Source organism: Cebus imitator, unplaced genomic scaffold, assembly GCF_001604975.1.
Source record: "Cebus imitator isolate Cc_AM_T3 unplaced genomic scaffold, Cebus_imitator-1.0 Scaffold89, whole genome shotgun sequence".
Lineage (NCBI taxonomy): Eukaryota > Metazoa > Chordata > Mammalia > Primates > Cebidae > Cebus > Cebus imitator.
This window is the reverse complement of record NW_016107404.1, coordinates 207604-220177: the sequence shown is the minus strand read 5'-3', so window position 1 is coordinate 220177 and position 12574 is coordinate 207604. Positions and strand designations below refer to the sequence as shown.

The window sequence follows — 12574 nt, the reverse complement described above, 5'->3', positions numbered from 1 at the left end:
TCCTTAAACTCCCGACTCATTTATCCAACCACTGCAGATGTTTCATGATCATCTCAAACTTAATGTGTCCAAAAATCATGCTTCTAGTGTTCCCCCGAAGCCTGCTCTTCCTAAATTGTTACCCATCTCAATAAAGATCAGCTCCAGTCTTTAGTTGCTCAGGCCCCAAACCTAAGCGTTGTCTCTGACTTTTCTCTTTCTCTCTCGTCCCATGTCTAATCTATCACTAATCTTACTGGCTCTACCTCCAAAATATGTCTGCCATCTGAGCACATCTCCCCTGTCCGTGACCACTGCCCAGATGAGTAGCAGCAGCCTCCTCACTGGTCTCCCTCCTTCCATCCTGCCCACACTGGCCAATTCAGAACAAGACAGATAATGTCACTCTTGGACCCAAATCCTTGCTAAGGCTTCTCACACCACACAGAGTAAAAGCCACCATTCTTGCAATCACCTCCAGGACCCTCTGCAAGCTGTCCCCATTCCCATTTCCTCTCTGAACTTGTGTCTTGCCATGCCTCCCTTGATCACTCTGCTCCAGCCACACCAGGCACATTCCTGCCTTGGGCCTCTGCACTTGCGGCTCCATGGGGCTCATCTCTCACTGCCTAGCCCTGACCATCCTATGTAAGGTACAGCCAGCCACCACCTACCTCCACTGCTTTATCTCGGTGGCACATGTCGCCCATCTGACATATCCTATGTGTATTTGCTTACTTGTTCACTGTCCATATCAGCCGTGAGGGCAAGGATTTTTCCTTGTCTTGTTTGCCACCATTTTGACAAAGCCTAGACTGGCAAGTAGCACCCATTGGAAGCTCATGTTGAATGAATGATTAAACGAGCCTTGAGCTCATCTCCTATTTTCAGAACAAAATGTAAAAAAGAAAAAAACAAGTTCCCAAAGCTTGACATCAGTATTTCCCTCTATCTTTATCCACCCTTTATTCTAATTCCATGAAGAGGTATCTCACCTCCTGGTTGAGCCTAATTTACCTACGTGGGCTCCCAGGCCTCTCCCCTCTTACCTCCTTAGAGGCCTTATTCTATCAACTTCTTTCTTTCTCTTCTTTTTCCCCTCCTTCCTCCCCCCATGCCCAACCTACTCCCCTTTTCTTCTACATATAAACATTCTCATGACTCCTATATTTACAAAAAGTTCCCAATCTCTCACTATCCTCTCTAGCTACCGCTCTCTCCCTTCTGATCGCAAAACCACTCAAAAGAATAGTTGGCTTGCCGTCTTCACTCCTCCTCCACTCTTCCTCAATCCCTCGCAGTCTGGTTTCTATCACCACCGCGCAAGGAAATTATGCCTCTGATGCCTTTGATGTTTTACACAGGGTCACCAGTTGGCAAGCCCAGTGGATCTTTCTCAGTCCTCCTCATGATCTCTCCAGGCTGACATTGCTAACCTCCTGCCCTTCCTCCTTGAAATCCTTTACTATCTTGACTTCTATGATGACACGCTGTCCTGTCTCCTGCCACCACCCAAGCACACACTCTCAGTCCCTCTGCAGCCTCAACCTCCCTTCGAGGTTATTCCGTCCTAAGTTCTTTTCTCTACAAGCCCTGGCATTGAGATCTCAAACACACCCAAAGCTTTGTGAGAAACATACCATCACCTTTGTGAGAATGATTCCAAAACCTGTAGCTCTTCCCATTCTTTCAAGCTCAATTCCAATGTTCAACTGCCTTCCATAAGTCTCTCCCTGGAGGCTGCTCCACTGCCCCCTCAAACTCAACATGTCTAACACCAAGGCTTCATCTTCCACCCAATGTGCTCCTCCTGCCTTCCCACTTGTTAATAGAACCGTCATTCTATTTCTATTCACAGAGCCTCAGAATTATCTTTGATGTTCCCGCTCCCTCGCCCTCTCCAGCCAATCAACACAAAAGTGCATTGGTTCTACTCCCACAGTATCCAGGCCATCCTCCCTTCATTGGCATTCCTATGATCAGCACCCTAATCCAGCCCCGCATCACTTAGGCTATCTAATAAGCTCCCAGCATCTCCAGGCTCAAAGTCTCCCATGGAATGTCCTTCCTGCCAGACCCACTAAACACATCATCCTGAAGCTCAGCTCTGGTCATGGCATGTTCCCCCGATGAAACCATAGGAATGGCCTCTCACATTGCTGCCAGGTAAGATGCAAGCTCCTTGGTCTGGTATATAAGACCATCCAGAGACAGACCCAGGCTACCTATCCCGACTCTCCCTCACACAGACCGTATGCTCTCAATCTACTTGCTGTTCTCCAAACATTCTCGGTGCTCTCCTGTCTTCGCTGTGAACCCTGTCTACCCAGTGATCCCATTCACTTTCAAAATCTTATCCATCTTCCAAAGCTCAGTTTAAAGCCACACTTAACACCACCTCCCCAATCTCCAATTGATAGCGATCTCTTTACCTCCATCCTGCAAAGCTTTCTCCTTACCTCTCTTATTACAACAGACTATTTTAAAGTTCCAGTTTTTATCCCCCTACTGAAACTTAGACTCCTTAAGGATAAGATCCATATCTGATTTCCAACATGCATTGAAATCTCCACCTCTAGAGACATCTGAGATCAGTCTAGGCACAGAATTAAGGACATAAGATAACTCAGTTGGACTCTCCAACTCTGACTCTTATTTTTCTTGTCCTAGTGTACTGGCTAGGACATCCAATACAATGATACATGCTAGTGGTGATAATAGACATCCTTATTTTGTCCCTGGCTGTAATAGGGATGCTTCCAATGCTTCACAGGAAAGTGTGATGTATGCTATAGGTTTCTGGTCCCTACCCTTTATCAAATTAGAAAACTGCCCCTACATTCTTTAAAACTTCAGCTGAAATAAGATACAAGGGGTGATTGGATCAAGGTGGAATGAACCAGGGACAGGGGACTGAGGTATGGAGGACAGCCAAGGGGAAAAAGGCAGAGCTAAGGGAGAAAAGCCAGGAGAAATCAGATCAAGTTCATGGCCATGAAGAGGTTCTCCCACAGATCTGAGTTTCCTAGGTTGCTCATGTCAAAGTCTATGTTCCAGCTTCTTACAGCAGAGATGTAGAAAGAGCAAAAAGAAGCAGTGCTGGAAGTCATCTTCTCTGGCTCCCAGACTGCTCTACACATTGATCTTGTCTGCCTGCCTTTATCTGCACAGCATGGCAGATACCCTGAAGGGCTACTAAGGAAGTTATGCATGCAGGACCTGCCGACATGAATGCATAAATAAGTTCCAAAGAGGCAACTTCATAGCCCTGGGAACCAAACATAACTGTCCCCCATATACATTTCAGCCCTTCTCCTGAGTCCCTCGCAATTGATGGAGAAGATGGTGACAGGGTTAGGGAATGGGAACATTGTGACAACAGTATCCTTCCCTCCCTGTGATTTCATGGCAGCCAAGCCTGAGAGGCTACAGAATATAGAAGCGGACAGTCGAGCCCTCAAAAACTGGTAGGAGAGAAAGGGCTAAAGTGAAGTCCACTACAAGACGGGCATCCTGCCAGAGCCATTAGGGTTATGGCCTCGTCTTGAGCAAGCTCTGGGAGAGCTACATGGAAGGGTTCTTGTAGGGAAGAAATGTATTCCGATCCCCCAGAGAGAAGGCTCCTGTATCCTGCCCCTTGTTAAACTAGCGTATCACTAATCTTTAGGACACCACTCCAACCTTGCAAAATATTGGGAAGGGAATTAAATTCCCAGGGAATTTAGGGAGCCCCATCCCTCTCCCCTTGATAAAATCAAGAGGAAAAGGGTCTCTTTTGACAAAGCCAGTGGTGTGGGGAGGGGGTGCAGGGGGGTATCTTTATCTCAGGGGCCGAGATATGGAGAAGGCAGAAGTCAAAGCCCATCTGGGCCACCCTTGGAGCATTTCATCCCTAGGATTAAGAGCTGCCCATCCTGTGTTCTGATGCTCAGGTAAAAGCAATGGTTACTGCTAGACCAGTTCTCTATGGGAGATGAGGCTGATTGCCAATTTCCATGGTGTAAATACTTCTGCGCTGGCCAATTTCAAGCTATTATACCAATAGTGGGGCTGGGGACTCTGCTCTGCTCTGAAGCATAGGAGCAGGGTGCCTGTGACCCCACACCCAGGTCCCGAGCCAGCTGGCCTGCCCTAAACTGCTTCCCCAAACCCATAGTTCATCTCCAGGGAGGGTGTCTCCTTCTCTCCCTGCAGCTGGCATGGTGACTCAGCTTCCCCTAAATTTAGGAAAAGGGGTGGAGGACAGAGACAGCTGCCCAGGCTCCTCGCCTCCTTGCTGAGTTCCTACCACTCTGTCAGCTGAGGTGCTGGCACAAGGCCCACCCAAACCCACAGTCTCTGGTCCACCCCTGCCTGCGCTTCACCTCCAGAATAAAGTCACCCAACCAGCTTTCCTGCCCAGTTCAGCCACCCCTGTGGAATCAGCGCAAGCTCAGACCAGCAGGAAGGGAGGCTCACAGCTGCCCCTCCCAACTTGGCCCTGGACACGCTGCCATTTCTTGCCTTTGTCTCCCCAAAAGCTCTTCTGAGTGTCCCACTTTCTGCTCTCCCAAAAGAGAAGCCCACTCTCTGATAGGGAAAGGAGGTTTGTCTCTCAGTGCCTGCTTCCCACACAGGGCTGGTCCTCAGCAAGGACTAACAGGAAAACTGACTCAGAAGGGGGACCTTAGCCACCCTGCAAAGACAATATCCCAAAAGGCCTCAGCAGACAGAGCCCAAGAGCTTGAGGATACATTCTTAGGCTCTTTCATGGTCTCTGGGAGGGGGGGATCTAAGGTTTCCCACCAGCCTTCTCAATGTGTCCCCCAAGGAACTGAAGTCTGAGGACAGACAGCATGACAAGCAATTGCAGAGTCTCCTATCTGTCTAGAAAGTCGGTACTCCAGCCCCAAAGTCACCACCACCTAGAAGCTTTCCCTGACTGCCCTAGGTGGTAAGCTTTGCTTTCTCAGGCTCTGGGATCTTGATCCTGTCTCTGTCACAGCACACATTACTCTCTAACGAAGTCATCTGTCTGTGTACCTGACCAATTACTAGATTATAAACTCCTTGAGGGCAGGAATTGCTCGACATTGAACTTTGAAATTTGGTGTCTGGCTTGGTGCCTAACAGACAATGAACGCAGGAAGGGAAAACTTGACAAGCATGTAGGCTCCAGAGAGCCTCTTCCCGCCAGTGAAAGCAACGCCTGCTTAGAGGTCATGGCTGGGCCTGCACCTCCCCCCAGCAAGACCAAATAAGGAAGGGGTAGAAGGAGTCAGGATGGAATATCTCTTACCTGCTACCCTATGGGCCACCAGCCCTTCCAAATTCAATGGCTCCTCCTCTGGAGTCCGAGAGGGGTCTGAAGTCACTTCTTTTGGTGAGAGCAGAGGCTGAGCAGAGAGGCCAGGGAGAGAGGCTGGGGGTTGCTGAGGCCCTGGAGGGCTGTGGCTGGTTGGAAGGAAGGCAGGCAAGGAGGAAGAGGCTGGGCTCTTTGAACGGAAATCCTGGTTAGGCCCAGCCGAACATGGCTGATAATCATAAGGTGAGTAAGACCTGCCAGGAGGGACAGACTCCAGGGAGGCCCGTGGGGCCAGCTCGGGGGTTCCCAAGGAATGCCCACTGGGGATGTAGCCCGATCTGGACTGAGTCAGTGGATGGGACTGACGGGAGGATCCGGAGAGGGGCTGGGAGGAGAGTGGAGAAGCCCCTGGCCAGGCCCCAGGGACACTCTGGGACTTATGTAGCGGGGCAGCAGCCGAGGCTGGCTGCAGGTCCAGCATCAGCATATTGAGTGCCTCGATGGACTGTTCAATCTCCTGCTGGGAGGCTGCCCGCGGGAACTCAGGGAGACTGGGGATGGGGGTCTCTGCCAATGGCTGAGGGCTGGGCCTGCTGGTTACAAGACTCTCCAAGTGGGGTCTTTCCTGCTGGCGTGGAGGTGGGCGAGGCTGCTGCTGCTGCTGCTGCTGCTGCCATGAATTCAGCCCCCTCTGCACAGCCTCCCGGCTGCTTCCTCCTCGGGCTGGAGCTGGGGGCAGCTGGGGTTCAGCTTCCGAAAAGGATTGAGAGCGGAACATACCGCTGGGGTCATGGCCATAGTGGGAGGTGGTCACTGGCTGTGGCCAGGCTGGGTGGGGCCCCTCCCGCTGGTAGCCAGCTAAACCCTCCTGGGCAGAGTAGGAGGGCCGCATGGGGGCCATGTGGCCAGCATGGGCAGGCCCCGCCTGGCTGGAGGACTCGTAGGGGTAGCCTCCTCCATTGACCATAGGCTCCATGGGATAGGGCTTGTCCAGACCATTGGTCAGTGGGGACAGGGCCTCTGGGTAGCCCCCCTCACTGGTGTTGGTGACCCCGTCCAGGGAAGACAGCGTGCCCATGCTGCCCGCACTGTGCCCATCCTGGTTTGGCAACTCATCATCCAGGATGTCTGTCTCCCGCTCAGATGCTAACACCCCACCGTTGACATGAACCTGTGCTGGGACAACGTGGCGTCCAGAGGAGGGCACAGCCAGGCCTGCCGCTGGGCGGGACCTGAGGTGCTGGGCATGGTACATGGTGCCTTGCTTCTCTCGCTCTAAGCCAAAGCCGCTCAGCAGGCGGTCCAGCTCCCGCTTCTCCTGGGGACTCAGGGCAGCAGGAGCACTGCAGGCCCCGGGGACAGGCTCATCAGTCTTGTCTGTCTTGGTGGAGGCTGTAGAGTTGCCCGAGTCACTGCTCACAGAAAGCGTGTGCTCCACGTGGTTGGGGGTGGCCGACAGTGTAGGACGTGTGGCATTAACAGCCCCGGTGCTGCCGTGCAGGGAGTCCTTCTTCTTTACCTTTGCATACAGGCTCCCATCCAGTGGCCCCTGTGTGTGTCCCACCACCTCTGCAAGGACAGAGCCGGGGGGAGACAAAAGACAGCAGACATCAGTGGGAGGCAGGGGTATTGTTCACTCTCCCAGAGAAAGGGGCTAAGAGTTCCCATTCCCTGCATCCTCACCAACACAGGGCCAGGCAATGGAGCCCAACACGTGAGCAGGGAGTGCTCAGGGCAAATTCCTCCAGTCCCAAGCCTAGCTCTGACATTTCACCAGCTTCTGAGCCAGTTTTCTGGTCCATAAAATGGGGTAATCATAGAATCCGGTTGAAGCATCTGAAATTGCCAACATTCATTAAACACACAGTGCTTCGAGTTTAAATGAGTTGACACATGATGTGCTGAGACCAGCTCCTGGCACGTGGTGGGAGGTCAACAGCTGGGAACCCTAACCATCACCATTATGAGTATCATTAATTCCTGAATGACCATTTCCAAAGCATCCTCAGTCCCCTCCACCACCCCATCTCAGAAAGTCTCACCCCTGCTTCAATTTCTGGCGTTCCCACCCTGAGTGAGAGGCAGAATGCCAGGAGAGTAGCCGTTGCCTTGAATGCCCATAGAGGTATCAGCATGGACAGCAAGTCATTCCTGAGGATAGTCTTTGCCCAGGGAAGCAGGGGGAGAGCCCAGGAGGGCAGTAGGGTACAGCAAAGGACCCACCACGCCCAAGGTGGTAGTGGCAGGGAGGCTGAAGACAGAGCTGGGACTCTCTAAGACAAGCTTGCCACCCTCAGCTAGGTTTGTCTCCAGCTCAATGCAAAGAATGCCCTAGAACCATTCAGAGATACAATGTCATTCATGCTGCTCACTGCCACATTCTCAAAGCCTCCTCCCAGCTCTTCCCCAGGACTGCCCACCCCTTATGGACCCCTTACCCTCCACCAGCAAGCTCAGCCCATACTACCCAAGACTACAGGAAAGGGTCGCGGGCCCAGGGAAGGATTGCAGCAGGTCTGCAAAGATGAGTGTCCTGATCCCACCGCTCTGAGCCAGCCCAGGGGCCCCTGAAGTATGGGCCAAGGTGGGGCTCAGCCGAGCCAACAGCCCCAGTGCCAGAGGGGACACGCTTTTCCTGTGCTGGAGGATGGGGACATATAGGTGCCTTTGCAGGGAGTTCGGGGACTAGGGTAGGAGGGGAAGCATCTTAGGGATCGTGAACACAAAAACGAGATGTCTTCAGTGGGGAGAGGGTCCTCCTGTCTGCAGACAGCTCTGAGGACCCCCCAAGCAACACTTTCTCTGGAAGGAAAAAGTCAGCGCTGGGTGGCTTGGGGCCAAAGGGCTGACTCAGGAATGAAGAACTTCCCCGCCCAGAGGAACTCAGTGATTTCACACCCTGTACAGTCAGCAGCCTAGCTGCCAGCCCCGACAGACGCACACACACACGCACACGCACACACACACACACACAAGCACTTCCCCTCCCCTTACTCTTATCCAGGCTCTCCGTTAGCAAGGAAAAAGCCCCCTCCCAAAGACTGAACCAGCTCCAGACAGATACCAGCAGTCACACAGCGACCCAGACACAAAGACAATCAGAGATCACCCAAATCAGAAACACCCAGGCGTGCGCACGCACTGGATACCGCGCAATGCTAAGAACCACAGTCGGAAAGCACTGGCGTGGCCATGTACACACAGACATCAACAACACCAGCCACCATGCAGTGAACGCAGCCCGGACACCAGCACTTCACTGGGCACTCTACACTTGCATCCTCTGTGGCCATCACCTCCCAGACAGAGAGAATTACACCGACCACAGCCAGAGATAAACTGAGTCTCTGAGAGGGGAAACCATTGCAGACAATGCTACCTGACGAAGGATAAAGCCAAGATTTAAAATCAGAACTAATTTCCTTCAAAGACTATGCAATTTTTATTATGCTACACCTCTCTCCTATCACAAACACACACGCACACACACACACCATACACACAAAGTAGAATAAACACATAACAGGCAAGAATAACCCCAAATAAATACTTTAAGCCACAAATATTTCAGGAAATGCAAATGTTCCTACCATGCCCAAGGATCAGCCCTTAGGCCAGAAGTGGCAGCCTCTAAAAATAAACACTTTGACAGAAGCCTATGGCCAAAAACAAGTGATCAGACGACCACAAAACGAGAACATCCAGAGCAACATACACACACACAGAAACCACAGGCCACACAGGCCAGCCATGTTACAGCACCAAGAGCTAGCACAGAGATGCTCCATCAAGCACTTGCATCCCCATGCACACCACACACACACACACACACACACCCTGGGAGCTGGATGCCCTTCTCACTTACCTCTCCAGATCTACCTCTCTGCCCCCAGCTTTCCCCAAGGCTTCAGGACCTCAGCCAACACCAGCCCCAAACAACACAAGGCCAGAGTATTGCAGTGGCCCAGGGCCCAGGGGTGGGAGCTGGTCTGAACCGAAAGGGGGTTTTGGCTAAAATACATTCTGAATCTCCACCAACCTGGCCCTAAAGGCTGCTGAGATCAGGACCAGGCACAGCTGCCTCTTCCAATCCCCCGTTATCATTGTAAAGGGGTCCTCTCACTAAAGGATGAGGGAGGCTGACTTTCATGCCCGCTCCCTCCAAAGAACTGAGCTCCTTACTTAACAAAAAAGAAGAAACCTCAGCTGGCTGTTTCTAGAGGGGCAAAGCACTGGACACAGATCTCAGCTGCACTCAGATCTCTGGGGTGGTTCTCTTGAGGATGGGGCCCCTTGGACCGGCTGGCTGAAATCTGAAGAGCTGGCTTTCCTTCTCACTGTGCCTAGAAAGCTGCAGGCCCCCTCCTGGGCCGGGGCACCCCCTCTGCTGCCTACACTGTGAGGTGCCAGAATTTCCCTCCTGGGTCGGTGGTCCCCTCCATCCTTTGCATCTTCTCATCCCTCAAGTTTAGGCTCATATGGTCTGAGAAGTGGGGAGCTGCAAAGCAAAGGCTGGCATGTCCAGTGGCTTCCCCACTTAGACACGTCCCATGGTGAGAGCCACTGGGTATAGATTCAAATCAGAAAGCACACAGACCCCTGCAGCATCTCAGTCGTGATTCACAAAAGAAGAGTGTTCAGCACAAGAGCTATGAAGACATCCCCCAGGCAGGAGGGAGAATTGACTACCTGATATCTCAGCCCTTCCTTGCCCCTGTGGCCAAGCCCTGCTCTCCACTGATTGTGAAAATGTTGATATTAAACTTATTCTGTCATGTAATCTATCCCCAAGTGGGCTTCCTGTTTGCGGCAACAACATCAGGAACAAACACAGCCCAGCCACTAAGGCATAGTAAGAAAATCAAACAGGTGTAAGTTGTTTAATTAACTCCTGTTTGCTAACTACAAATGGAAATGTCTCTTGGCCCCGGACTGAACTCTTCAGGCCATCGGCACCTTTGCTGAGCTGAACTCCTCTTCCTATCCAAGGGAGGTTCTAAGGATACCCAGGCTGGTCCCAGGCTGTCTAGCCCCCACAGTGGGAGGGGGGTGTGGGGGGGTTCTGCTGAAACCCCAGCATAGGGGCAGGATCTGTGGAACACATGCCCCTCCTCCTCCCATCAGAGACAGACAAAAGTCCCCAGCCCCCGCTCCGGCACACACACTCTCGTCACTCCCTTCTCCCCATCCACCACGACCACTTTAGAGCTTTTTACCGGGACCACAAGAAGCCGGAACACAACATTGGTTTCAATCCATCAAGGCAGGAAGGGCAAAAGAGAGATGGGGGCAGAGAGGACAGGGGTGAAACAAGGTAGAGGAGGACAGGAGAGAGGACTTAAAGGAAGCTGGGGGTAGTGGCTTCATGGTTCTTAATCTGAGGGGCCTCCAGAGCCATCTCCTTAAAGTCCCAGCAGCTGCCAAGGGAGTGGTCAGCTCGGGGGAATCCATCTCGATGAGACGAAGCTGGACACCCAGAGCAATAGGGCATGGGCTAGAGGGAGGGGTCTGCATGGTTGAGGGTTGTGGGTACCGGCATGACTGACAATGGAGTGGATTAAACTGAAGCAGAAACACAAGCTGCAGGCGGCCCCAGGTGGAGAGCTCCAGGCCCCAATGCCCAGCACATCTGCCCTCATGGGCTGAAAGGTCCTGTGCCCTGCCCATTCCTCTAGGTGGCTGCAAAATCCAAAATCTCTCCATGGCCCCACTGGCTTTGTCCGAGGCTATCTCCCTGGTCTTCTCAGCCGCTGCAGGGAGTCCCAGACTCCACCCTTGACACTGAGCTTGATTGCACCAAGGGGCCTTAATTCTAGGACAGCCGTAATCCAGATGCGCGAGTCATGCTTTTGGAAAGCTCTGAGGAAAATCCCCAGCTGACTTGGGTGTGCACGCACTCCCTGAGGCTCCCTCCCAGCAAAGGGTGCAGAGGAGTGGACGGCACTAATGCTGCAGCAGAGGCCAGGATGCGGGAAAGTAAGGAAGCAGCCAGCTCACACACTTAAAAAAGAACAAAGGAAAACAGGGAACGCTGAAGCCGCACAGCTTCAGGGCAGTCATTTCCTAATTTTAATGTCTATAAGAACCTCCCCTGAAGACTGTTACCAATCTAGATTTCAGGACCCTATCCCCAAAGACTTCCACTTGGAGACCTGGGTCTCCAGGGGTCTTGGCGCACACACAGCTGGAGGACATCTAGAGAAACCCGCCCCAGGTGATCAGCACTTTGGGCTCTGAGGTCAAGAACACGCACTTCTCTTCCTTACAAGAAGTAGGGAGGTGTTGCTTATTTAGATGTTAGGACAGAAGGCCCAACCATAAGAATAAAAGGTGCCAGCCATATTGACGGCAAGAAAGGACCTTCGTTGGCGATGACCCAGTGAGGACAGACTCTTCCCTGTCCTGCCAACAGGTAGGTTTTCAATAGCAAATGATTTATTAAGGTTTTCAGGATGGGTCCCTTCATGATAAAGAGTCCTTTGGGTCCACGTCCAGCAAATAACAATTCATTAAAATGCATTATCCAGAGCCATGACGACCAGCCAACCAACGTGGGGGAAAATCGGTGCCATGCCAATGAAGAAGCACAATCCCTACCCCGGACATAGGCAGTTTGGAGGCAGACTGGGCAGAACTCCTTAAAAGGAGGAGTGGGAGGCCAGGCACAGTGACTCACACCTGTAATCCCAGCACTTTGGGAGGCTGAGGTGGGTGGATCACAAGGTCAGGAGTTCAAGACCAGCCTGGCCAAGATGGTAAAACTCTATCACTACTAAAAATGCAAAACAAATTAGCAGGGGGTGGGGTGGTGGGCAACTGTAATCCCAGCTACTCAGGGGGCTGAGACAGAGAATTGCTTGAACCTGGGAGACAGAGGTTCCTGGGAGGTAGAGGTTGCAGTGAGCAGAGATAGCACCACTGCACTCCAGCCTGGGCAACAGAGCAAGACTCTGTCTCAGAAAAAAAAAAAAAAGAGGAGTGGGGAATCCAAGGCCATGTGCATCTGAGAGGTGGGTGAGCTTGATGAGAAGTGAAACTTGGCCAACAGGCTGCCCAGATAGCAAGTTGTGGTTGCATTTTCCCTTATCCACACACACTGCCCCGGCCATGGAAGGAGGCAGGAGAGGCTACGGCTGGGGCAGGACAAGAGGAGGAGGAAGGGCTGGGTCCAGGGAGGCCACAGGGGATGTAGCTCTGGAGAGGAGACAGGGAAGTGCACCCTCCCACCCCACCTTGGCCACCAGACACACGAGCACTCAGAAACATGGTTCCCATCTTAATGGCCATGTCAGCTTGCATCGGCCACTTACC

At 52.4% G+C, this 12574-nt stretch overlaps 1 protein-coding gene across 11 annotated transcripts in view; it reads right to left on the bottom strand.

Moving 5' to 3' along the window:
* The window catches only part of TNS1 (tensin 1), a 214550-nt gene that overhangs the window by 42611 nt on the left and 159365 nt on the right, over positions 1-12574 (bottom strand). For all 11 annotated transcript variants that reach the window (XM_037740770.1, XM_037740771.1, XM_017534926.2 and 8 more), the window contains one exon: positions 5258-6832. In XM_037740770.1, the coding sequence (XP_037596698.1) occupies positions 5258-6832 (1575 nt within the window). The remainder of the gene's footprint in view (positions 1-5257; positions 6833-12574) is intronic.